Source organism: Peromyscus leucopus, chromosome 4 (genome assembly GCF_004664715.2).
Source record: "Peromyscus leucopus breed LL Stock chromosome 4, UCI_PerLeu_2.1, whole genome shotgun sequence".
In the NCBI taxonomy this organism is placed as follows: Eukaryota; Metazoa; Chordata; class Mammalia; order Rodentia; family Cricetidae; genus Peromyscus; species Peromyscus leucopus.
The window spans coordinates 3,356,254-3,383,557 of NC_051066.1; the positions used below are offsets into that span (position 1 = coordinate 3,356,254).

At 51.3% G+C, this 27,304-nt stretch overlaps 2 protein-coding genes across 15 annotated transcripts in view; one reads left to right on the forward strand and one right to left on the reverse strand.

Moving 5' to 3' along the window:
* Ttll11 (tubulin tyrosine ligase like 11) overlaps window positions 1–6,520 on the forward strand; it is a 231,506-nt gene extending 224,986 nt beyond the window's left edge. For 3 of the 5 annotated variants that reach the window (XM_028886112.2, XM_037204480.1, XM_037204482.1), the window contains one exon: window positions 1,820–6,520. In XM_028886112.2, coding sequence (XP_028741945.2) covers window positions 1,820–2,097 — 278 coding nt within the window. In that variant the 3' untranslated portion in view covers window positions 2,098–6,520. The remainder of the gene's footprint in view (window positions 1–1,819) is intronic. The other 2 variants (XR_005091290.1, XM_037204479.1) reach the window with 2 other exon arrangements.
* A 17,905-nt stretch (window positions 6,521–24,425) lies between these two features.
* Window positions 24,426–27,304, reverse strand: part of LOC114704709 (DAB2 interacting protein) — a 185,399-nt gene continuing 182,520 nt past the window's right edge. For 8 of the 10 annotated variants that reach the window (XM_028886101.2, XM_028886109.1, XM_028886103.2 and 5 more), the window contains one exon: window positions 24,426–26,995. In XM_028886101.2, coding sequence (XP_028741934.1) covers window positions 26,828–26,995 — 168 coding nt within the window. In that variant the 3' untranslated portion in view covers window positions 24,426–26,827. The remainder of the gene's footprint in view (window positions 26,996–27,304) is intronic. The other 2 variants (XM_028886104.2, XM_028886102.2) reach the window with 1 other exon arrangement.

Below are 27,304 nucleotides of genomic sequence, written 5' to 3' on the forward strand. Positions count from 1 at the left end.
TTGCAGGAAATGCATTCAATTGACCTGGAAAAATAACTCACATTCCCTCTCATGTGTAGAGCCTAAATTTAAAGTTGTGTGTGTGTGTGTGTGTGTGTGTGTGTATAGTGTGCTTATATAAGTGTGTTTATAGGTTGCAGAGCTAGAAAGAGGGTCTTGAGAATGGAGAAAGAGACTTAAAGGAAATGGGAAGCAGAGCCAGTCATAAATGGACTATAATGGAAAGCAGAGGGAGGAGGAGCTGGGGATGGGGAGCAGCTGCAGGGGGGAGGGGGCATGGAGAAGGGCAGTGGCGGGGAGCTAACGAACCACAAAAAGACAGGACAGACCAGAACAGTACCTGCTAAGTGGAAGAAGCCACTCTACAAAACCAACAAGCCTTATTGCTGCCGTTCTGGGAAAGGCGAAGCTATTCAATAATGAAACAAGGAGTTCTTCACCAAGGAGGCATGGTGGGTGGAAGCCGGGAGTCAGGGCAGTGAAACTGTTCGTGTGAGCAGTCAGAGACACCTGACTTCTTCACATTCACCGGAACACACAGAGCTGCCCAGAGCAAAGAAGGGGCACAGATACACCCGTGACACTTCCATACTGGTTGACCGAGTGTGACAAGGAGACCACACTGCGACAAGCTGTGTGAGACAAGGACCCGTGGGAACTTCTGTTCATTTATCCACAAACCTGAAACTGTGCTTCATTCTCCTTTGTCACTTGGCATCAGAGTGGGTGGGGCCAGGACACAGCTCTGTGGCAGAGTGTGCCTGTGGAGCGTCACAGGGCCTGGGGTCCTGGACCCAGCACTGAAAAACAAACCCAGTACCAGTACCTGCTGAATTTTAACCTTGGAAATTTGAGCTCAAATCCCAGTGATAGGCAGGAGCTCACGAGGTACAGTCAGGAAGAACATTCTAGGGCACGGTGGGGATGGTCCATCACGCATCCCAGAACGTAACTGTCACTGGCATGTTTCTCATGTAGCCATAACGGAGATGCTCCTGAGGGGACAGCTTTGATGAGAAAGACAGAGGATTTAGCCGGCCCGCCTCAGAGGGCTAGTCCACGGCTGCTTGGCCCCATACACTTGAGCAAAGCATCGTGGTGGTAGCAGTGTGTGGCAGAGGAGGTTGGCCACCTTGTGGGAGATAGGAAATAAAGAGTGGAGGGGCAGAGGACCAAGTACATCTTCAAAGGCATGCCTCCGTGACCAAATTCCTTCAGGCAGAAAACTGAAGTGTCCAGAACCTTCTCAAAGAGCGCCATTAGCCGAGACCAAGCGCTCAACACAAGCCCCTGTGGTGTGTGTGTGGGGGGGGGGTCACATGACAACCAAAGAGAAGGGGGTTGGGTTTATTTTACTTGATGAGGTAAATTTTACAAGTAGTGAAACGCATAAACCTTAGATACTATTGACTGTGTGTGCCTGTGTCAGAATGGAGAGCACTATTGTCGGGTTGAGACTAAGATTATCCCCTCTAATGGGGAAAGTTTGGGAACAGCGTTTTCATGGGAGGACATTTCATCATGGTACCCAGGAATAAAATTTGGGACAAGGTTTAAATCCAAGCACCACTGCTTTCTGCTTTCTATTCAGGCCTCTCCACTTCTCTGAGACTCAGTTTCCCCATCTCTGAGAGAGAATTAAATCTACTTCCTGTTTAAGTTCAGAGTGCCTGGGCCTGAGGAAGGTCCTGTGTGCTGGTCTCGGGTGGAGTTTCCCAAATGGAGGTGTGGTGAGCAGAGGAGCTCTTGCCGGCCACTGTGCTTTGGGTGAGCCTCCCTGGGGCACTAGAGTTCACTGACAGCATCTCTCTGTCCACAGGGATGTGTCTACAGGCATTTGTGGAAGCTTTCTTCTTCCTGGCCCAGAGGAAGTTCAAAATGTTGCCTCTGCATGAGCAGGTGGCCTCCTTGATTGACCTGTGTGAATACCACCTGTCCCTGCTGGACGAAAAGCGCTTGCTGTGCGGCCGGCGCAGGCGCCCCCAAAGCAGTCCTCCCCAGGAGATGAACGCCAGAACCCAGTCAGCGGCAGGCAGCCTCGCAGCCCGTGTGATCGGTGCTAACAAGCTGTCTCACTCTAGACACGCTCTGTCCTGAAGACCACCCTGCCCTCCTGGAAGAAGGTGTGCTCTTGCGGGCTCAGTACCCTGGGCTCCCCCGATCTGTGGGGAGCCACTAGGGTTCCAGCTACAATGGCCAGGAATCCTCTGTGTTCTGCAGGGCTCTCGCCTCACATGGCCAATTCTTGCCCACCCTCCTCCCGGCACCTCGTGGTGACCCACCCTGCTTGTGAGTCATCGGTGGATATATGACATCTGAGATGTGACAGATGGCACCTACTGTTCCAGGTTCCTGGGAAGCCCCAACCGGGGCAGTTCTGCTGTGCTTGGGCCCCAGGGGAGCAGAGCATGGGGAAAAGCAAGGAACTGTGGCTGTGCGGTCACACTTGGGGTCTGCTGGGGCCTCTGCGAGCCTGCCGGTCAGAGCTCAGGATCTCAGCAGCTCTTTCCACCCACCTGTTCTCTGAGAGAAGCAGAACTATCAAGATGGTGGACACCCCAATCATGTGCTATATGGGTGTACTTAACAGATTAACCTCACTTATTTCATTAACTTGCCTGTTGCAATGTTTAATTTATTACTATTTAAGAAATAATTAAGAAGTAATGGGTTCTTCAGTCTTCCCGTCCAGCTTCCAGGGGACCCCAGCAAAGGTGGGGTGCTGACCCAATGGCCAAGCGCCACTGTGTCCCCACCCAGCACTGTGCTGCCAGCCCTGGGTGAGGGGAGGGCTCAGAGGGAGAATGCAAGGCCCAGTTGAGAGGCAGAGCAAGCAGAAGTGTGTGGAGAGCGTGTGGAGTTCTAGACCAGAGCAATCAGTGTTCTCGAATGCTCTGCTGTGGGCATCCTTGTTGGCCAACCGGGAGCTGTACAGGGCTGTTAAACAGAGCTTTGGCTTAACACTTTTTCTCAAAATGAGTCTTCCCAAAGTGCTTGCCAGCACGGAGCAGAGAGGAGATGGGTTCAAGAGGCATGTGCAGCCGCGCTGAGGTAATCTAAAGATGTCAGCAGCATTCCTGGCGAGAGATGGCCTCTCTACGCCGCCTGTCATCTAGAGGTCACAGAGCTGCTCAGTCTGTTGCTCATGACTTTGGGAGGCTTCATGCCCTTGAGGATTTGACTCTAGTGATGGTTAGGGAAGTCATTACGGACAAGTTGGCCCCGCCCCAGTACTGTCAGAATTTCGGGCCACTCTGTTCTGAGTGAACAATAGGAGACTTCTGCCTCACTTCCATTGCTCAGCGGCACTAATATCCAGACTCACTTTGGTGAACTCACCTTCTGCAAGGTGTGACTGAAATGAAAGCTATTCAGATGGCCCCTTCCCCCTGCAGGGAAGGAGTAGCCCCAGAGAGCCCAGGCAGGCACAGCTGAGCATGGCATGCTCTGTGCCCAGCTGTGGCCTAAGTCCCTCTGTAGAGGCCCCTTGAGAGGGCCCAGCCTGCAGACCGGGCTCAGCTTTTCATCTGTTGGAGGCGGGGCTGCGACCCACCAGCCTAGCCAAAAGGAGCCTACAAGGACACAGGATTCAGTGGAACTGTTGAAATGCTGGTCCTACCAGATGTCCACTCCGTCCGTCCCCCGTCGTCCCTCCCCCCCCCCTCATGGCAGAACAGGGCCTCCTGGAGCCTCTTGTTCTCCACACAAGCCTCCTGGTGGCGGGGGTGGCGGCTGTGTGTTTCTCCTTATATTATCCCAGGGAACTTTGTCTTCTTAGTTCAGACCTCAGCAAGTCTCTCCCAGAAACAGCCATGCCTCTGTCCCCATACCCCTCACCCCCCCCCCAGCTTCTGGAAGGGAGCAAGAACACCAGGGAGCCTTCGAATCCCTGCTGAAAGTGCCCCAGTCAAGGGCCTTTTGATCAAGGCCCTCCTCCTCCTCCTCTTCCCTAGGAGCCGCAAGCCCCACAGTCCTGGACTGGACCTCTGGACTCCTAGCACTCTTAGAATCTGTTGTCATGAAAACAATGGGCCATTTCTTCACTGGCAGGAAGACCCTGGCAGGCCGCTGGTACCTCTACCTGGTCCAGTCAGATCCCTCTAGCCAACAGAAACAACTTCCTCTTGAGGCTCAGCTCTAGAGCCCTGCTATAGCTCCCCCCCTCCCCCCCCCACAGAATGAACAGCTTCTTCCATATATGTCCAGGAACGCAGAAAGGAAAGCCCCTTCACTGACACGCTTATCTGTGGGAACCCAGCTGTGACTTGAGGGAGAGGCCAGGCCAGCTGCTAAGACCCAGAGGTGCTTGTTTAAGTGACAGGAACTGAGCAGCTGTAGGTGAGGAGACATGTCCCCTCTCCACATGCTGTGGATGCCCTTACAAATCACAGCTTTCTAAGCTTCACTGAGCTGATTGGCTGAACATCCCCAGATTCCCGATTGGCTGATGCCTTCCCCAAGCATGGCAACTGTCCCATGAGCCCATGAGTGGACAATAGCTTTGCTGATCCTTGAGTCTCTCCACAGACAGATTCCATGGGACCTTCAGCTCAGGTCCTAGGCCTGTTCCTGAGGGGCATTCCCTCCCCTTCAGCCCTGCACTCCAAGGACTGCTAGGCCGGGTGGCCTTCAACCTGCTCCTCATGGGTATCCACCCTGTCCCCCCATCTAATGTTACACCACCCATTCGGAGAGGACAGTCTGTGTGAATGTGGCTACTTAGGAGTAGAGCTGGATAGGCATTTGAAAAACATTCCATGCCTTTCTAGATTATTCTAGAGACTCCTTTTCTGTGTGAATGAACATGTTCTTGGTGCTTCACAGTTCAAAGGTTTCTTTTAAATTTCTCTTGTCTGATCCTCCAAGCTACCCAGTGAAAGCAAGGACTGTCAACGGTCCTGACGCCCTCCAAAGCCCAGCTGAGCAGACGTGGCAGCCCATGTGACAGGAAGCTGCACGTGCCATCAGAGCATACCTGGGAATTCTAGGGACTTGGGGCCTTCCAACTTATTCTGTTGGGCCCCCAAGGAAGACCCTGGGGCCACGGAGACTATAAGGACTCCACCCAAATACGGGTGATGTCTTCTCTCAGAATCCTAGGAACGTTAGGAAAGATGACAAAAAGTTTCCTTGAATAATGTTCATGGAGATGGATGAAGCTGAAGCGAGACCCCCACCCCACCCCACTCCTGGCTGCCTTTCATCTGCACATATCTGAAGACATTCACAGGCTGGAAAAAGGCCCTGCCGCTCCTCAGATGTCTGGGGTTGGCCTCATGACTGACAGAGTACTACTCTAAAATGGTGCAAACACCACACACACACCTTCCTTCCTTGGTTAGGGTCCTTTATTCCTCAGAGGTAAGTGAGAACTGGGCTGGCTTTAGGTGCCTTCTCTTGAAGCTCAGGACTCATGAGCTCTCATCTGGGAGCTGTGTTCCCAGAGGCAGAGAGCTGTCCACACTCCATGGGGGAATTTCACCAGTGAGCAATGTAGCCTGAAACCTACCTAGCCTCCATTGATAATTGTGCCATCTCCCATTTCATTTGATGAATGTGAGTGAAATTTACCCACACACTATTTCTCACAAAACAGTGCAATCTTTTTTCTTATTCTCAGAGACAAACTCTGCAGAAGGCTTTTCAGTTGCCTCCTTTCTTGCTTTCATTTTAACTAGAAAAAAACATGCTGCCTCTATTTACACTTACACATGCAGACACACACACACACACACACACACACACACACACACACACACACACTGAACCTCAGCATAAAATGATAAAGTCACTAATATTTTCCTCATTTCTGGCTTTTTGTTCCAAGTCTGATCTGGAGAACGGAGGAACTCACGCTCTTTGTGGCCCTGTTCTCACAAAACCTGCTCACCCAGAAGCCCCTGGGAAACCTTTCCTCCACAAGAAGGGGAAGCATTTGAACAGACTGTGCCCAGGGCCATCTCGAGTCCCCCAGGCCTCAGCTGGGCTGCAGAGATTTTTCCCTGTTTCACATCAGAACGGAGAAGCCAAAGGAGGCCTGTCTCCTCCGGAGGACCGGGCTTTGGAAGTCTGCCGGGAGTGTGAACTTGCTTGGTCTGGCGCACGGTTGGTGAGTGGCCACGGACCAGTGACGTTCCGCCTTCACACCCATCCCTCTCTGTGCATCAGAGATCATGTCAAAGTGGACCCAAAGAGCCTGGCGTGAGGCGTGGCACCTGGGAAGTGTCTTCACAAACGTCTGCTGAGGAAGGCATGGTCTCCATAGCTGAGAGCCACAGATGCCGGGAAACCCTGCCCCAGGCCGTGAGCCCTGGCAGGGGAGGCTCCCGGAAGTCTGCTGAGACCTCGGCTCCCCTCCCCCTGCCTCTCCCACCTCTTAAGCCTTTCAAAGTTCTTTATTAAATTTTCATGGCGCATGTATTCAAGGCTCTGTTACAGCCTCAGTTGTCTTGGTAACTTCGTAAAATGCAATAATAAAATGAAGCTGAGGGTCACTAACCACAGGCTTACTGTATAAACAGCTAGGGTCCTGACAGTCTCTTTCTTGTGTGGTAATTTTTGACAGCAACCCTGCCTGGAGGTGGGTGAGGGAGACAATGTTTGTTCATGGGGGGCAATTGGTAAGCAAAGGGCACCTCTTAGCTTTTTTTCTCCCCTCGTGGTTGATGTCTGCTTGAGAGCTATGGACTCCAGGGAACCATGACGTCCTGGGGGCTTCAGAGGAAGGAGTTTGGGGAATCCTCCAAACCTAATCTGCCTGAGGAACAGTCTCTCTCAGCAGGCTGGGCCCTGTTAGAAGTTGGCCACCTGTCAGAGACCCTAGCGGACAGACGGACCGACGCCTGTCCTGAGAGCAGGCTTGCTCTCTGAGCTCCTTGTCTGTCAAGTCACCTCCTGTGCCTCCTCCCCAGAGACGGAAATGACAAGCCCTCACACCGAGGAGGCCAGAGTCCCACCGGCATAGCTGGTGGCCATGACTCCTGAGAACAGAGCCCCCCATCCCCACTCCCTGCACACACCTCCGTCCCAGCACCCCACCCCCACCCCACCCCAGAAGCAGCATATGTTCACTCTGAATATTTCCCAGACTGTGGCCCACCCGGTGGGAAGTGGGAAGCAGATGGCCTAGAGTTAAAAATAAAGTGAGACCCCAGCTCCCTGGAACCCTCCACCGCACCCCAGTGGCTTCAGAGAAGCATTCCTTTTGCACATTTCCTGTGCCACTTGGGCAGGCTGTGCACACTGACTCCCTAGGTCCTTTGCACCAGTATTTCACAGACCCGGCACATGCCTTGTACTCCCACATGTGACAGCCTCCTTGTCCCGGGCTCCCGTCACAGCCCATGGCTCTTTGCCACTCACTCCACTGTCCAGTAGAGAGACCCAGGTCTGCCCACCGGTTATGTGAGGAAAATGGCAGGACAGCATGCAAGGTTACCCTGGCATGGTTACCTGGGTCCTCTGCACCCAGGGTACATCTCTGGGGTTTGGAATTGAGGCTGTCCAGACCGGAGAGGCTCTTCCCCCAGCTGCCTTCCCCAGAGCCCTGGGCACTTAATGGCAATCCCTCAGAGGGTCGGGCCCCACCTCGGTCTTTGATCCAAGCAGCTCCAGCATTACCCCACCATGTAAGGAGTCCATTGTAAAACAGTGTGCGTGGCTATTCTTGATGAGGGGGCCCAAAGGGGGTCTTATCCTTCCACCTTGCAAGTTAGGGGTGTGAGGTAAGCCTCTTCATGAAGGACAGAAGCTCGAGCCAGCTCTTAGCCCGTCCCTTGAGCGGACAGGGCTGCCGCTCCAATGTCACACAGTGGACCTGTGCTGTGCCCCAGGCACACAACAGCAAGAGCCTCCAGCACTCTGCTGTCTTCGAAACTCCCATCTGTGTGTGAGGAGAACTCCAGGCTTTCCTAGAGCTGGGGGCCCAAGTTCGTGAGCACAGGCGCTTCTGCCAGCCACCCGAATCCAGCCATGACCTGGACCTCTAGCCCCACCAGCCTCTTGCTGGCCAGGGTGACTGAATCTAGTTCACTGCAGCAAAAGTACCATAAGCTGAAAGGTTTATAAACAGTGGGAATTTATTTCTTCCTGTTTGGAATTCCAAGATCAGAAAGGATGCCAGCACAGCCAAGTTCTGACGAGGGCCCTCCAGGCTGCTCTCTTCCTCCTCCTTGTATCCTTGTGTGGCAGAAAGAGGGTGACAGCAGTCTGGGGTCCTCTCATAAGAGCACCAGTCCTGTTCATGCTCTAATGACTTCCCAAAGCCCACGCCTTCTCATAGCATCATGCTGGAGTAAGCATTCGTCAGCAGAATTTCGGGGGACGGGACAGCAGCAGCAGTCCATTACAACAGGCATTTCTCTTCCCCAGCTGAGCAGTTCTGGGGACTCTTGAAGGCCCAGGCTGAGTTTGTAAGGAATCAGTTTGAAGGAGTGCCGCGACATGCAGTGGTAACACCTGGACCTGCCCTGAGCTACTGCCAGAGTCAGCAGGTTGGCCTCAGTGGTCACAGGGTCTGCCCCTGGCTGTACTGGGGAAGGAGGCCACAGACGGACAGGTCAGAGGCAGTCATTTATCGAAGGCTCGTTTGTCTTAGCTTTGAAAGTCCTGTAACTTGCATTCTGTTCAGTGCTATGTTCATATTTCAGTCAGGCGAGGCAGACCTGGAATGAGCAAGCCGGCAGGTGTCAGCGGCTTCCCCAGGATGTGCTCCCACAGTTAGGCAGGTGGCAGTTCAGGGTGGCTCTAGCTGCTTCCAACATGGGCTCTTCCCTCTCTGGAGAGGTCACCAGCTGTTCTGGAGAAGACAAGGCAGGAGGACAACTCGGGATGTAGTTCAGGCCAACGCCAACTCTGTCTCCCTCACTGTCACATGGCCCGGACCCAACTGAGAGTAATGGGAAATGCACTCTCTGGTACAAACAAACTCAACTAGGCTACCCATGGGCACTAGCATATGAACCGTGCCTGGACAGATCCCTCACCACACCTTTGCCATGGATATGCTCCTACAGCCCAGGGTGTGGAATACACCCATCACACTAGCATATGGAACACCCATCCCAGCCAGACTCAGCCCGTGGTATCCAAAACTGATTGATTCAAAGATCCTCAGATGATACCAAACTCTGAGGATGTTCAAGTTGATCACATGAAATGGTGTACTGTCGGATGTAAAGCCTGTATGTCTTTCCATGTACTTTAAACCCTCTCTAGACTTATAATCTTTAATACCATGAAAGTGCTGTAGAGATAGTCTAAGGAATTCGTCCCTGCTCATACAGACACACATCTGGAGGAACAGGTTTGAGCATCTGTAGGTTGAACCCTCATGGAGGTGAAGGGCTGGGCGTACTCACCACCCCACCCCAATGTACAGCTGGGAAAACTGAGGTACAAAACTGAGATGAAGTAACCTCCAGAGCCCACATAAGTGGCTCAATACATTAAGAAACTTGCTGCTATCACACATGGCCTGTCCTCTGACCTCCACACCCGCACCACGCCACACGTACCCCCCCCATGAATGAATGAATGAATGAATGAATGAATGAATGAGTGAGTGAATTGTACATGGTAAAGGGCCAGCACTACCGGAACAGTGTGAGGTTCTGGTGAAGTCCCTCAATAGCAGCATGTCAGATTCTCCCGAGAGCTTTCAGCTCCGTGAAGCAGTCAAGGAAACAGCAGCAGCCCCTGCGGTCACCCTGTGCTCCATGGAGTCTTGAAGTCAGCCGTGGGCCTAGCCTGTGGAAATGCTAGAGTTTGACTGCAAAGTGAGCAACCAGGGGAATCCAAGACTTACGGTTCCAATAATCCAGACTGATAGATCCACAACACGCCAGCGGACCTAGACACTTCCGCCTAGCCAGTTCCGGGTCAAAATAGCCATTTCTGGGCCAAGGCATCTTGAGTGACCAGGACCCCGTGGCTTTGCATGGTTGCGTAAGAGTGCACAACGCAACCATGTGATCTACGCGCATGCATGGAGTAGCCACATGACCTTTGTACGCATGCGCCACCCAGCCTTTATAAGCCGGTGCCATATTCCCAGCTTCCTCCTCCTCCTCCTCCTCCTCGTCCTCCTCCTCCTCCTCCTCGTCCTCCTCCTCCTTCTTCTCCACACACGTGTCTCTTCCGCAGGCCTGAGCACTCGTCTGTCTCTCTCATCTTAATAAAACTCTTGTTAGTGGATTTTGTCATGTTTCGTGACATTTCCTCGCAGGGGAAGAGCACGGTAAATAACTAACACAGATAGCTCGTTCCTCACTGGAATGTGCCTGACTGTGGAGGTGGGAAGGCCAGAGAGGGGAAAGTAAGTCTGTCCTGACAAGCAGATTCATCTGGCTGCCACAGTCACCAGCTATCATGGCGTTACCCCTGGTTTAGAGCTGAGCAAATGGAGTCACAGACACTGTCGCCTACCACTGGCCATGTGGCCCCCGGAGAAGCTTAGATTCCAGCAGGCGACAGTTGACAGAAGGAAGGAAACCACTGCTCTTGTTAGCGCAGGTCAGCGAGTTTCTTGACTCCAAGCGCTGAAGTGTGAGCACAGGGCATGAAGGCCCCGAGCGTGGGCCTGAGCCTGCCCCCGGCCCTGCAAACCGCAGACGGCACCCGCACAGTGCAGGCCGCCAGCTGCCACTCTTGCTCATTTCTTGCTCTGCGTTCACACACTGCCTGTGAAGTGGAGCCAGAGCTGAGGGGAAGGATGAAAGTCCCCTGAAGATAGAGGCTTGGGACCGACAAACTGCTCAGTGGGTTTAAGGCTCGCCACTGAAGCCTGCCGACCCGAGTTCTAGCCCCGGATGATAGTAAAGTGTCACTGGTCACCGGAGGAAAAGTCTCAGGCCACGGCAGAACCCAATGTTAGTTTTCAGAGCTTTATTAGGGAAAGGCAGGGGAAGAAAGAGGGGAACCAGGCCTGGTAGGGGAGGGAAGTGGGAGTGGGTGGGTGGGGAGCAGAGCAGAGGAAGAACACAGAGAGAGAAAACAGAGAGAGAGGTGGGGGGGGGGATCTGCGTCCGCGTCCACTGATGACATAAGACGCCAGACCCAGAGGAGTGAGAGCAGGATCCTAACACTGGACCCACATAGTAAAAGGGAAACTGATTCCTAGTTGTCCTCTGCGCTGCACACATGAACACGTGTGTTCATATGCATATATATACACTGTAAGTAAGTAACATCTGTCACTAACCAAGAAAAAGCTCCACAGGCCCATCTCCTCCCACGTGACTCTAGCTTGTGTCAAGGTGACAAAACAAAACCCGGACAACCCAGCGCAAAGGCAGACGTGACAGGGATGGCCCCATCCTCCCCTCTACCATTGGTGGGGTTCTGCGTCTTTTAGGCAGTTCATGCACACTCAAGAACTCTTAGGTGTGTGCGCATATGTGTGTGCATATACACATGTGTGTTTATCTGTATATGTATATGTGCACGTGTGTGCCTCTGTACACATCAACTTGCACTCTGCTTTCTTTCTTTTTTTCTTTTTTCTTTTTCTTTTTCTTTTTTTTTTTTTTTTTTTGGTTTTTTGGTTTCTCCGTGTAGTTTTGGTGCCTGTCCTGGATCTCACTCTGTACATCCACCTGGCTCTGCCTCCCAAGAGCTGGGATAAAAGGCGTGCGCCACGACTGTGCGCCAGGGCTGTGGTGGTGCACGCTGGAAGGGTCTGTTGAAGGAGGTGGAGGCAGGAGGAACACTCTGCTTTTTTTTAACCTAGTGCTGTTTTTTGAGACAGACATGACTCTGTATCATACACGCAGGGAAGTGAGTCTTAGCTTTGTAGTGATGTGGTGTGATCCATCACACAATGTATTGTGATTACATATGCTGTCACTTTCTTCATTGGCCTTATTCTTTTTTTTTTTTTTTTTTTTTTTTTTTTTTTTTTTTTTTTTTTTTCTGTTTTGAGACAGGGTTTCTCTGTGTGGCCCTAGTTGTCCTGGAACTCGTTCTGTAGTCCACGCTGGCCACAAACTCACAGAGATCGCCTGCCTCTGCCTCCAGAGTGCTGGGATTAAAGGCGTGCGCCACCACTGCCTAGGGCTTCATTTTTCCTTAATCAATACATCCACATTGCTGCCAGCTCTGCGACTATGAAGTGTCACAGGAATAGCTGTCACGCACACATCCTGACTCTATGTACAAGGATCACATGTCCAGGTCAAAGGGCACATGCATTTTAAAACTGCACCGGTGTGGTTCGGTTATCTTCAAAGGGGTTGGGCAGTTTTTCGGCACCTGTGTGAAGGGCTAGCCTGGCGTCACCCCAACCCCATGCAGCTCTAAAGAACGTGCTACCAGGATGCAGTCATTGGCCCGTGGGTGGGTGGGAAACAGCATCGTCTCATTACAGATTTAATTTTCACTTGGAGACTCGGCTGTGCGTGGAAGGCTGTCAGCAGCACTTCGTGTCCTGTCGTCCGCCGCTCCTCCCTCGGCTTGTCTGTCCACCATTCTCCTCCCTTGGTTTGTAATGCCTTTGAGGACCTGGCCTAAGCTCCCAGGTCTGCAAACTCCATCTTCTATAGGAGCCATTTCCCAAGTCAGAGGACCCTCCCTGCCTCCGCCCATTCTTCAAGGCATCCCTTCTATAACTCCCGGGAAGATACGAAGTGACTTCTGCTTCCGTGACTCAGGCCCATCCGTTTCTGAACCCTTCACATGGGCTAAGCCTGCTCCCGTCTGAGCCGCACAACCACCACCACACGAAGTCACAACACACAGGAAGAACGGAAGAGCGCCCCCTCCTGGAAGCCTTGAGCAGCCTTGCTGAACACCCACAACCCCTACCCCACCCCACACCTCGGCCATTCCACGAACCCCCTTGCTGTTCATCCCTCCAGTGCTAGGTCCAAAGGCTTCCCTCAGCCCTCAATGCCCTTCTCTGCCATGGGTCTGGAGAACTTGCAAAGCCCCGAGTTAGGGTCACAGGCTCTGCAAGACTGACCCCACTTTCTGGGGCAGATCCTCCTGCCCTGCCGCTCCTGGAGCCTCGGGCAGCCCCGTCACTTACTCAGGGCGATTGATTCTCTTTGTTTTCCACTCCCAGGGCTGGTCTGCAACCCAAGACCCCACTCTACCCCCAGCAAAAAGAGGTGCTAGGAAATGCATGGAGAGTGAGGGAAGGAAAGAAAGAGATGAGTGAGGGAGAGGAACAAACGTACCCTCCAGTACAGAACTCAGCAGACCCGGGGGCAAAGGTGAAGGTCCGGGAGCCCCTCTAAGACTCAAGCTTGCCCAATTGCTCACAAGGCTATCCTTTCCTGTAAACATCCATTAACACTTGGAAAATTGCATATTTTAAGAACTGCAGCAGCCGGGGGGGGGGAAAGGGGGGGCGGTGGCACACATCTTTAATCCCAGCACTCGGAAGGCAGAGCCAGGCGGATCTCTGTGATTTCCAGGCCAGCCTGGTCTACAGAGCAAGATCCAGGACAGGCACCAAAACTACACAGAGAAACCCTGTCTCAAAAAAAACAAAAAAAGAAAGAAAGAAAGAAAGAAAGAGAGGGAGGGAGGGAGGGAGGGAGGGAGGGAGGGAGGGAGGGAGGAAGGAAGGAAGGAAGGAAGGAAGGAAGGAAGGAAGGAAGGAAGGAAGGAAGGAAGGAAGGAAGGAAGGAGAGAAATGCAGCAGATGGGTCCTTCCCAGGCAGCTTGGCCTGCCCTGCTAGGCTTCACGGAAGCCTCTGACTCTGAGAAGCTTCTGCATCCCTTTTCCTAGTCCTAGGGCATTGTAGGGGAGGCTGGCGGGTACCAAGGGTGTTTGGGCCACAGGAGACATAGGATGCAGGCCCTAGGCCATTTCCTTCTTCCCACCCTGGACCCACCTCCTTGAGGGAAGAATGCCACTGAGTTCTCCTTGCTGTTTCCTTGCGTGCCTGGCTGTCCATCCAGCTTTCAACCTCTCTTCTTTCCCCAGTAGCTCAGGGAACTCTCCCAGCTTCACTATGTTCTGTGGCTTCTCTGCCCTCTGAGGAACAAGACCAAATCTCCTCCGCCCCCCCCCCCCCAGTCTCATCCCTAGCTGGGCTACGCTTCTGCGGCAAATCCCCACCTCTGACTCGCCCGCCATCCCGCCCTCTGGCTGCGACCATTTGCTCTGCCTGTTGGCTTAGGGCTCAGTCCCCTACCTTCCTTCTCACAGAATAAACACTGAGGGTGTGCCATATCAGCCCAGCCAGGGTGGCTCCTGCATGCCTGAGACCGCAGATCTAAGGGCACTCTGGCTGAAGGTCAGGCAGGCAGGCGTCAAGAGAGAGCTCCAGGAGAAAGACCAGGCTTCCCAGGCCCGGGGGGGAGTCCCCTCAGCATTGCATCACCAAGACTATCAGGTGTGATTCCAGACACACTTATAATTGGGACTCAACAAAGTGAGCACAGGGAGGGACGGAGGATAGGGACCATTTCCACCAGGCCATCATCGGGGAGGAAAACAGACACATTTTCCAGAGTTTTGTTTGGAGGCATGTGCGTGCGTGCGTGCGTGCGTGCGTGCGTGCGTGCGTGTGTGTGTGTGTGTGTGTGTGTGTGTGTGTGTGTGTTTCAGGTTTTGTTGTCTTTTCTGCAATTACTAGGGATTGAACCTAGAACCTTAAGCATGCTAGCTAAGTACTCTACCAGTGAGCGGCATGCCTAGCCTTACTCTGAGTTTTTAGAGACCAAATGGACAGAGTCGTCAAGGCAGTAGCCTGATGCCCCTAGGAACCAACGCCCCATGAACGCAGAGCCTGCTCTGCCCTGTTGGAAGCTGCCTGCCGCACCCAGAACATGTCTCCACGAGCACACAGGTGGGTGTGAATGCCGGGTGAGAGGGACCCACGGCAGAGTGGGTGGTTTAACAGCACTCTTGTGCTGGGAACAGGGTAGACAGCAGGTGACCATGTGGCACAGTGACACCCACAGCAGGGCCAGGAGCAAGAGCAGAGGCTTCTGCCTGAACCCTGAGGCCTCAGGAAGTCCTTGTCTCCTCCCACCTGGCTCCCCACACACCCACCAGCAGGGATGTACACTGTCTCAGTAAATAGACCTATGCTGGTTTTCAGCCCTCCCTCGCATCTTCGGGAAGGCCGGGTCACGTGGTGTCCAGCAGCAGCCCATTAGTCCACAGGCTGAAGCATAACACATTGAATTCTACAGCCTGCAGAGTCCCCAAGGCCGCCATGCTGCTCTGAAATCGGCACTGATTTATTGGAATGCAATCACACAGTTATTTCCTGTAATGGACACATGGCCCCTCCTCTCATCAGGAAAGCTCTTCCAAACCTTCAAGGAGCTCGAACCAGATCCCTACTGCAGCTTCAGAGAAAGAGAGGGTGACAAGAGAGATTGAAGGGGCACCCTTGTCCGCCTGTCCCTGTCCTTGGGTCCCCTTGGCCTCTGCCCCCCCACACACACACTGATGCTGCTGTGGCAGAACCTATAGCTGGGCCGGCCAAAGCCTTGGCCGATGCCGATGAAGCCCATGCTATGTGAACCTAGCTCTGCTAAGCCTCCTGCCCCACAGGTCCAGCCTCTGTCTTCAGCTCACACACATCGATGGCATTTCCTCACACTGACACAGGACACCCCCCGCCCCCCACAGTGATCTGTATCCACAGATACCCACTCACATGCCAAAGTGTAGGCTACACTGACCCACTCGGATCCACTACACATCCATCACAGTTAGTCCTGTTTATCTCTTCATGTTCAGATACCAAAGACCAAGGATGCTCAAGTCACTGATGGTGATGTGTAGTCTGGGTACCACCTCCTGCGTGCTTTAAACCCCTGCTACACTATTTACAGTGCCTAGTCACAAAATGTTTAGGGAATTAAAAAAAATAAACAAATACATGTGGTCAATACATGCATTTCCCCCAAAACATGTTCAATAGCTGAATCTATAAATGCAGAGTCAGAGAGTTTGGAGTACCAATTCGATATTCAGTACTCAAGTGCCTATGTTCTGTGCGTTTGTGCTCAAGTTCTCTCTCTTTCTTTCTCTCTCCCTCTACAAACACACACACACACACACACACACACACACACACACACACACACACACACACACATCTATATACATGCTTCTATATGTACATTGAATTTTCAAGCAATAGGTCATTTTTTGTCATTAATTTCTAATTTCGTTGCCCTGTCCATTAAGAGATACAGCCTCGGGGCTGGAGAAATGTTAGAGCATTTAAGAATGGTTGCTACTGTTCCAGAGGATCAGAGTTCCATTCCAGCACCCACATCAGACAGCTCACATCCACTTCTAACTCTAGCTTCAAGGGATCTGCTGCCCTCTTCTGGCCTGGAAGGATACCTTACACACACACACACACACACACACACACACACACACACACACACACACACACTAATAATAAAAACACATCTTTAAAAATATGGCCCTTCCTTTACCGAATTCCCTATGAGACAAGCCTCACTTTAGGTGTAAATACACATAGAAAGCTGGAAAAACCTGGAACTCAACAAGCTGAGACGGACAACCTGACATGCTGCTGCTGCACAGTGAATCCCGGGCCCTAAGTGTGTCGATATTTAACATCTCATGTTTTTCTCTTCCTAGGTTGACTTCCTTTCTGTTTCTATAACTCAATCAGGGACAAACAAAACCAAAAGCAACTTAACTGGTATTTTCATTTGCTTTTCTTGGATTATTAGTGTGGATGAGCAGTTGTTTGTTTACTTTGAAACACGATATCCTATAGCCCAGGCTATCTCCCAACTCTCTGTGTAGCTGGGGATGGCCCTGAACTCCTTGACTCTCCGCCTTCTATCTCCCGAGTGCCAGGATGGCAGGTGTGAGCCGCACTCGAGGCTCGCACTCATTTGTTGACTCCTTGTGCTTCTTTTCCAACTCGGCATCTCGCTCTTTCCCCTGCGTTTCTCTGGGATAACTGGTGCCCTAGTTTTCCAGCCCTTCAGGTAGAGATGGATCCCTTTGCACATGCATTTCCACCATCAACAAAGGTGAGTGGTGTTGCTAAGGAGGGCAGGGCATCTACTGATGGAATGCCAGTCAAGGCCCAGAGAGGCTTCCACACTCCCTGCGCACACCGCTACTCCAGTGCAAAACTCACCATGGCTCTGTGGGGGCCAAGGACTGAGAGGGGATGTCCCTGAGACATTTCATCTTGTGTGTGTGTGTGTGTGTGTGTGTGTGTGTGTGTGTGTGTGTGTGTGAACATTCAGATCCATTAAACTCTAAACAGAAGAGCCAATTCACAATTTCTAGCACATGCCTGTGCAAGGATGTGTATTTCTGATCTTGGCCAGTTAATACCATTCCCCAACATTTCTGAGAGAAATGACAAATGCCAGAGCCAGGACAGAGACGGTACAAGGGAAGGAAGCTGGATGTCCTGTTAGACCAGACAGTGAGGACAAGTTCAGAAACTGGGGTGTGTCAGTAGGGTAGACACGACCTTGAAGGGCCCAGAGGCCACAGCCAGAACTGCTGGGTGACTTTGTCACAACAAAACCGAGGAATGAATTCCATCCCCTTAACAACAGGAATGCATCAGCTCCACACGGTGATGGGAGGCCTCTGCTGCCGTCAAGAGACACATCAGTCAAACGCACAGTTCTGCTTCTATTTTCTTATTGATGCTGTTTAACAGGGAGCAAGGGGTGCAGTTGACTGTATCTCTCCTAAATGCCATCGTCACAAAAGACCAGGAAAACCTATGGAAAGTTCCAGACTAAAGGGTGCCAAAGAGCCATGACAACTGTGAATGCAACCCCTGACCCTAGACTGAGGCACTGGGCGAACAGTATAAAGGGTATAACGGGGTTGGCTGAGAAAACTGGAAAGTGAATGTGAGAGCGAGCTCCCCTGATGACGCTGGCACCCAACTATGATGGGCAGAGACTGCCTGAAGCTAGGAAGGGCTAGGGGAAGGAGCCATGATATGCAACTTGACTTCAAGGAAGTGTGTGTGTGTGTGTGTGTGTGTGTGTGTGTGTGTGTGTGTGTGTGTAAGAGAGACAGAGACAGAGAAAGGGAGAGGCAGAAAGACAGAGAAACTACAGTGATAAAGCAAAAAGGGTTAAATGTTCATGGCCCTTGGAGTGAAAGGCCACGGTGTTCCTTGTACTGTAGATTTAAACAACTCAGCTGTAAGTGTGAAATGCTTACCAAAGCAAAAGTTTAAAGAAAAACAAAATCAGAATTCAAGGCTTGAAATTTTAAACTATATGCAAGTATAATCATATATATAATTATATATGTAAATAAATATAAGTAACATATAAATATAAGGAAGATGATATTTGTCAAGGACAGTGTCCACAGTCTACTGCCAAGTGGCAGAAGCAGACCTGTTAGTTGGATACTGAGAGCGGATTTTGTGAACATCGCTTACTCAGGAGGACGTGAGGCAGGTGATCTTGAATGTGGCACTCGCCTGGCAACATTTCAATTGTTTTTGTTGTTGTTGTTGATTGGTTGTTGGCTTTTTTTGGTACTGTTTGGTTTGGTTTTGATTGAAACAGGGTATGGTCATGTTAACCCTAGCTGACCTGGGATACCCTATGTACACTATGTAGACCAGGCTAGCCTCAAACTTGCAGAGATCCTTTTGTCTCCACCTCGAAAGTGCTGGGATTACAGCCATGCCCAAACATGCTCTGCAAAATAAACCAACAAGAAAAAAAACACCAACAAAATAGAGCTGGGGTTAGGAGCAGGAGAGTGTTCAGCGGTTAAGACGGGGGCTCTTCTCGCAGCACCCACAGCTACTCAGGCAGCTCACTGCAGCTGTAACTCCAGCCCCAGAGGGCCAGGGGCCATGTTCTGAACTCTGCAAGAGCAACTCTGCTCATATGCACAAAACACAGACAAATACATACACACATAGATAGACACATACAGAAACACACAGACACACAGATACACGACACACATACACACATGCACAAAACACACAGACACGCATACACACACATAGACAAACACATACATACACACAAATACACATACACACATAAACACACACATACACATGCAGACACACATATACATGCACACATATACACATAATTTAAAATTTAATACAGACCCCAAACTATTGATTAGGGGCTAGAGAGGTGGCTCAGCAGTTAAGAGTATTGACTGCTCTTTCAGAGGACCTGGGTTTGATTTCCAGCACCTACATGGCAGCTTACAGCCATGTGTAACTCCAGTTCCAGGGGAACTACACTGTTCTCTGACTTTTGTGGGCACCAGCCACACATGTGGTACACACATGTACATGCAGGCACTCACCCACACTCATATTTTACTTTTTAAAATAAAAATGAAAGCATCTTTTAAAAATTGATTAGTATGTAGTGCGATTCTATTTTTGTCTTTACAATACTAGCCTGTGCCAAGCGGAGCAGTGCACACCTGTAATTCTAGCACTTGGGAGGTTCGGCAGAGGAGTCTCAAGTCTGAGGTCAGACTTGGCTGCATACATAGTGATACTTTACCTCAAATGATAAAATAGAAATTAGGTTGTATGGGCAAGAGCAAAGTCTATCTTGATAGCTATAAACAATAGGTATGTCTACACTGAGAGGGATTTTTAGGTAGTGGACTTTAAACATTGCCTCTTCCTGTTTAGTCATTATTATTTGACTTTTAAATTTTATTTATTTATTTTAGGTTTTTCAAGACAGGGTTTCTGTGTGTAGCCCTGGTTGTCCTGGAATTCGCTCTGTAGACCAGGCTGGCCTCAAACTCAGTGACTTGCCTGCCTCTGCTTCCCGAGTGCTGAGACTAAAGGCGTGCACCACCACCACTCAGCTATTTTTTAAGTTTTTAATTATGTGTAGAAGTACCTGCATGTGGGTATGTGCATGTGAGTGCAGTGCCCGTAGAGGCCAAAAGAGGGCATCAGAGTCCCTGGACCTGGAGTCACAGGGTTCTGAGCCACCTGGTGTGCATGCTGGAAAAGGAATCAAGACCTCTGCAAGAGCAGTATGTGCTTTGACCACTCCAGCCCTCTCCTGCGGTTTTGTGTTCGTTTGTTTTTCCAAGGCAGGGTTTTTGTGTAGCCCTGGCTGACCTGGAACTCACTCTGTAGACCAGCCTGGCCTCAAACTCACAGAGATCCACCTGCCTCAGGCTCCCAAGTGCTGGAATTAAAGGCGTGCACCACCACTGCCCAGCTTGTTTTTGTTTTTAAAGCTGGTTTTAGGAAAATATATGAGACTTCAACATCTTTGGTTATGAGTCTCCTGGACTCATCACTCGCTTGGCCTTGAATTTCTTTAGGTCATAAAATGATGGTAACACTGTGATCTTCTTCCTACATATTGTGATAAATGGTGTCTGCTGCAGTGCCCTGGAAACAGACTGATTTTGCATCTATCTGTAAATTTTCTTCCTTGTAATTTCCAGTTGCCTGCATGCACAGCTCTTTGAATTCTCCTTTGAATTGGCTGTGACAACTGACTGGTTTCCTCATTAATTAGTGGATTTAAAAAATGCTAAACATATGTTCATCTTATATTTGTGTGTAAGTCTTGGTTGTCAAAAAAAATGCTTTAACACGATTTGCTACTTTCTGTCATTAAAGATAAAAGCTGTAAATATTTTGTAAGGAATGTTTCTGAGACTGAGGCCTTCTCCCTCCAGTGTGGGGTCTCCTGACCCACACACTCCAGTGTGCATAAACTTTTACACAGCAATCAAGTGTGGATGGACACCCCCAAGTGTAACGCTGCAGGGACCCCCCCCCCTACCCCTCAGAGTCTCAGTGCCAACTCTGGCACAAGGACCCACTGTCCTCAGAAAAGCCGGTGGCTTCTGACTGGACCTTCCGAAGGACTTTCTTCTGAATTTTTCAAAAACATTCAGAAATAACTGTGAACCAGGAGCCACGAAGTCAGCAGTCAATTGTAAACATATATGTGGAACACATGACCATCTTCATATGAATTCACTAAACAGTATAGCTGTAACAGGTAATAAGATCAGGACCTCAGTGAGCTGCGGACACAGACAGGTGATCCACCCTGGCCACAGGTCTGGTAAGGACTCAGTCCAGACGGTGTGCAACCTTCACTGAGCTGTCTGGATTTGAGGTGTCCAGTCTACCATCAACAACACCTCCCTTTCCTCCTGATGGACCCTGGTGGCTGCTTGAAAAAGCAACTTCTATCTTGTATATTTATTTTGTATTCAGCCACTTTCTTAAGCAAAGACCTTTTTTATGATGGGAAATTCTAAGAAAATCCCATTTTGTCTTGTTTTCTTGCCTGTCTCCCCCAAGAAGCATAAGGAACCTTTTCCCTGTCCTTTTGCATCAGAATGGAAGTTTCCCCCCACGCACCTCACTTCCTACCCCGTTTAGGTGGCCACTTGTAACAGTCTTATCACGGCACTGCCACGGTACTGCCACGGTACTGCCCACTGGCTTTGAGACCTTTTTTTTTTTTAGTGTTGGGAAATGAACCAGGATGTTGTGCATGCAAGGCCAGCACTCTACCACTGAGCCCCGGGTATTAATTGGGTTTTCATCATAAATGCAAAAACATGTTAAGAGAGAGAGGAAAAAAAAACTTAGCACACCTTTAATCCCAGCACTTATGAAGCAGGCAGATCTCTGTGAGTTTGAGACCAGCCTGGTCTACAAAGCAGATACCAGGACTGTTACACAGAGAAACCCTGTCTCAAAAGGACAAACAAAAAAGAAAACCAACCCAACCAACTAAACAAAAAGTTTTAATTATGTGTGTGTGTTTGTATTCACGTGTACGTGCAGGTGCCTGCAGAATTCAGTAGAGGGTGTTGGATCCTCTGGAGCTGGAGTTACAGGTGTTTAAGAGCTGCCTGGTGTGGGTGCTGAGAACCAAATTCCGGTCCTCTGAAAGAGCAGGCATCAACTGTGCACCCTCCCAAGACTTCTCGACAGATGCTGTCATTCCTGTTCACAGTGACAAAACTAAGAATGAAGGACTGTCCCATAATGCTAAGATCATGTTACTGATCAATAGCCATTAAGACTAGAAGCCCACAAAATCTTCAAACTCAAGCGCTTACCTAGCCATCACCATCTCCCAATCCAGGTGTTTTTGTGAACATGGTTTAAAAGCTAAACCGGAATCCTCCTGGACGTATAATTTGTTATCAGCGTTTACACTTAATACATTATTTACATCTTTCAATGTCGTTTATTATTCTTCTACAAATTTAATGGCTGCATAGCGTTTCATTATATGGATATGTTTTATTTATTTTTAAATGGCTCCGTATCAAAATGAGAAATAAAACTGGCTGTAAAAAATCAAACACACAAAGGAATGTAAAGTGGAACGTTCACGTTCCCCTTCCCCTCCCCAGAGTGAAGAGCCACTAACAGTGGGATGTGTTTGCCTGTGGTGGAATTTATTGGCTTTACTTTAGAAGAACGAGGGCACATGATTGACTGCTTGCTTTTCACGCAGAATGGATCATGACCATCATTCTAAATCTGTACATCTCCATTAAAGCCCAAGAATCAAGAATTCACATTTAAAAGAAATCAAGCTTAGCACTTGGCTTGAATAAACGGTAGAAGAGTCAGAACATTTAGGGGATTGGAAAAGAAAGGCATCAAGGTCAAGAATTCCATTTCAGACCTATCAAGTCTGATGCCAAGTGGGCGCACGGCCTCAGTGAAAGTCAAGTATGGGGGGCTGTGAACTGGATATTAACATGAAGTCACCTACATGGAAGGGATGGTGTCACAAGCCCCTGCTGCCTCCGGAAAGGACGTATGTCCATCTGTACATTCCAGTCCCGACTCTCTTCTGTTGTCTTCCAACACTGGGTCCAAGCGTCATGTGCCATGGTTCCTGATTCAGTCACTCATTACCTGACAGATGGCAAGCCTTCTTCAGCTGCCTCAGGGTCCTTGGAGTATGTACACAAGCACAGGCACCTTCTAGAACGGTGGCACTGTGACTCAGTCTTTCCACTGGGGAAGCCCCTCTCTGAAATGAGGGCAGGGCTATGGGCAGAGGGAAGAGGACAGGCTTACTTCCCCTCACCTGCTTTTCAGCCCTGTGGCTGATATCCAGAGTTCATAGGGCTCTATTTCTCCAGAGAATGAAGCCCAGTCCCGCCAGGAGACGGGGTACAGTACTTTCATGGCTGGGGGGTAGGTGGGGGTGGGGCAGGACTCTTTCCTGCTTCCAGCTGTGTGTCCTGGCTCTGGACAGTCTAGCATATATGAATGTCTGGGGGGCAGGGGGTCCCACCTAAGCCCCGGGAAGGGTCTGGGGCAAACAGCCCTTTCTCACCAGCTTCCAGGCGACAGTTAACCAATTCTCTTATTGCCTTGGACCTCCTCCCACGTTAATCTTTTCAGTACAATCATATTTGGGAGTAAAAGAGATGACACGTGGTCAAGAGTCATCAATTTCAAGACTCATTTCTCTAAAACATTTAAAAACCCTGGAGGAGCATCTGTTCATTTATTTGGTTTTCATTGCATTTCTCATGGTAGCCTGGGCAGGTATTTTCTTTACATCTCAGTAGCCAGCTTTAGGTAATTTTCAAATTTTAATCCAACAAAAACAGGAGTGTTCTCACTAGAGTGAAAGCTTGATGTGTCCCTGCTTATTAGAAGTTCTTTAGACCCTCCAAATTTGTTTTAGGGATTTGGGGGTGTTTTTCTGAGGGTCTGTACTGGGCTTGTGTGTACCCCTATAGAGCTGGACTGCCCATGTGCTCCACCAAAAGATGGGGTCCCAAACGCTGACAGATGCCGGGCGAACACCCAGGGATGCAAGAACTCATGCAGCAGGTACACCTGCGGCAGCTTCCGGCAGCTTCCTTTCCAGCTCGGGAGTTCTGAGTCGGCCTTCCCAGGCACCGGCGCTTGGGGACAGCCAGTCTTCACCCACTGGTAACCTCCCTGCTGTCTCCTCTCCTCAGGCTGCAGTGGATCGGCAGGGCTTGACCCGGAGCCTCTGCAGTGGGAGGTGCGGCAGCTACTTGTGGCCCCCAGGCACATGGGGGTCAGGGGGCCTTAAATGCTGCTCCAGTCCCCAGCACAGGCTTTCAGCAGAGAGAAGGGGTGATCCTAGGTCACCCAGTTAGGGGTCATGGCTGGTAGCCCAAGATTCAGAGTTACCCACAGGAAACAACCCACAACACAGGCGAATAGAGAGCCGAGTCAGGCTTAAAATAGCTAAATAAATCTTTAATATTTCTAATTGCAAATGTACAGAAATTGCACAGCCACACGGAGTCTTTGAACACCAACAAGTTCTCTGTACATTATTACATGGTTAAAAGTCACGGCTGGCGGGAAGGGCTCCAGCCGACTCTGACGTTTGCATTTTCCTTTTCACATACTTACAAAAAAGGGGAGGTGGGCACAGTGGGGACGGGGTGGCCTTGTGGCTGAATATATAGAAAAGAGGGGCTGGTTCCCTGGACAGTCTGGCTCCCAGACGTACAGGTATGAGGGAGTGGTGTCCCTCAGACAGGTCCTGGGGTACATGGGGAGCTCTGGCCCTGGTCCCCACCCCCACTCCTGGGTAGTCAGAGGTCTTCGCTCCAAGGAAGTTTGGCAGTTTCCTTAATCCTGAACATATAAGTTGAACAAAAAGATCAGTTGCCTGTGTTGGCGGGGGAGGGGCAGGTCTCTCCAGCAGAGCCTGGGTGTCAGTGGCCAGGGTCTCCCAGAGCAGGGACCACCCTTCCCTCGGGGCTTCTGGCAACTCCAGCCCTTGCTGTAGGCAGAGCTCAGCCCCAAGGCTGTGGGCAGGAGGATGCTTTACTGGCCCCATTGGGGCATGTGCCCCATCAACCTCCCACCCCGACAGCATGCTGCAAAGCCAACAAATCAATGCCCCAGGCAGGAAAAGGACAGACACCTAGACTGCAAAGCTCAGGGTCACTGTCCTGCCCAGCACCGTTCTCTAGGCTACAGTAGCAACCGTGAGAGCAGCATCCGGCCAGCCCTCGCAGCACCAGGACTAAAGGACTATGTACATCCCTTGGGTGAAATAGTTCCATTACAGTCAAACACCAAGAACATTTACAAAAATTGTCGACTTGCAATTAAGATTAAAAATCTGTGGAGTCTGTACACTTTTACAGTTTTTGCACTAGGTAAATAAGGCTCTCGGCGTGAGAGCTAACACGCCCACCAGAGAGGCCATTGCATCTGGCCCTGCGCCCTCCTGTCCAGGCCTGGGGACCTCCCTATATTGCTAAGAGGCGATCAGACAGAGGTCACTTTACGAGGCATGGGCGAGAGTAGGGGGTAGGAGGAAAGCAGGGCTCCCTGGGCAGTGGAAGGGCAAGACCCAGGCCAGGCCCTGCTAAGGGGCCACCCTGGCTGAAATGCACAGGCGCAGGGGTGTGGACAGAAATGGGGCAGGAAGGGCAGTGGCGGGGCCTCTCTCCCAGCATCTGTCTGCAGCCTAACTGGGTTGTGCGTCACATCTACCCTTGCCTGTCCACGGAGTGAGGCTGAGGTACAGTGGCTGGGCCACACCTCTAGGACTTCCACCCTTCCTAATGGGTCTCTAGGAGCACAAGTACAGCTTGCCCAGGCCCATTCTGCTGTGTGGGCAAAAGCCCTAGCTCCTGCCCTAGGTGACTCAGAATCAGGGCTTGGAATCTAGGATGTGGGAACAGATGGGGACCCACGAGACCCAAGCTCCTGCCCATCTCTGTCCCACAAGGGGGGAGGGGCAGATACGCTACAGAGCAGCCTAGAGCTGGGGAAAGGCAGCCCCAGCTGTGGGCTGTGCCCCTCCCTGCCTGCAGTGCCTGGGTCCTTGGCTGGGGTGGGGGGTGAGGAGAGGCGGACTGCACACACGGACGGGGCCTGGTGCAGGCCGCTGCTGTCTTGGAGAGGGAGCAAGTCTAACATCCTCCAGGGCCGCTATTTCCCATGCAGTGCGCACGCTCAATTTAAAAGGCCCCTGTGTTCCAGCAAGCGAGCAAGCGGGCTTTTGTTTCTAATGCATACTGTGAAAGGAAAAAAAATCACCGTTATCCACCTTCTCAGGGCCTGCAGGTACTAGATTCTTCTGTTAAACCATCAGAGAAAAGAGGTCACCTTTGCAGGGGGAGACCCCGCCGGCCACTCACTCCCCACAGGCCACTGTGCGGGAAGCACTGGGACCCGGAGAGGGCAGCTGCCATGCATGGTGCCACCTGGCCACCTCTGCCCAGCTCTCTAGCTTCTGGGAATCCCAAGAGCATGAGGCAGGCCCCCATGTGAAGTGCGGGCCGCTGTGGCTCCTCCCACAGGGAGGTGGGGAGAAGTGCACCGCTCACTGTCTGCTGGTATTGCAGCCAAGGAAGGGAGGAGGTGGAGGGTGTCGAGACCGGGGCGCGCACAGGAGCAAGGTGACTCCACTTCTGTGCGGCCAGCAAGGTCCCTGATGGGCTGCATGCAATGGCAGTGGCTCAGGGCACAGAGGAGCGGGGGCCCCAGAACCCTACTGTGTCCACCAGCCGACCATGCCACCGGGTCCCAGGGGCAAGGAGAGCCCCCAGGAGTGGCCCCAGACCTTACCCTCCCTGGCAAAGGGTGAGGGGCACATGCACTCGGCTGGTCAAGGAGAAGGTGACACACCAAATTCCACAACCATCAGACACATTTGGCAGGCCCTTCAGGCTGTCCCGCTTCCCAGCCTGCAGCCTCTGCTGCCTCCACCCAGAGCCGCTGTGCAGCTGGGCGGAGACGCCTGTGCCCGCAGACTCACTCCATCAGTCTTGTGCTCCCTCCACGGCAGGGAGTGTGCAGCGGGGGAGCCTCCTGACAGACCGAGACCTGCCCCGGCCACCACAGTCCCCCTCTCCTCAGGCAGGTTAACAATTGCTGCTGTTTCTGAACTCGCCGTTCTCAGTAATCTGCAATTTGGTGGGGTTGGTGGGGGAGACGCCGTTACGGGCTTGCATGCTGTACCTCTCTTTCAGCTGCGTGAGGGCGCTCATGAGGCGGGCGTTGGCAGCATCCAGCGAGGCGATGCGCTTTTCCTGTGGGCAAGGAGGACATTAGCAGGGCAGAGGACCATGCGAGGCAGGAGAAACAGGAAGACTTGGTTGGAAGTCAAGGATGGGAAAGGCCTCTGGCTGTGGAGTATCAGACTCTAAGTGGGGAAGGATCTGTGCCATCACGGACGGACGGATGGACGGACGGAGACTGCTGTCATCTGCCTCTTAACTTACAGAGTTAGCACCGAGTCACCGGGGCTCCAAGGCAGAAGCCCGAGACACCCAGAGCCCCTAATTCCTAGGCTGTGCAGTCTACAGTCTAACCGAACCTGCCAATTCTTGGGGCATTTG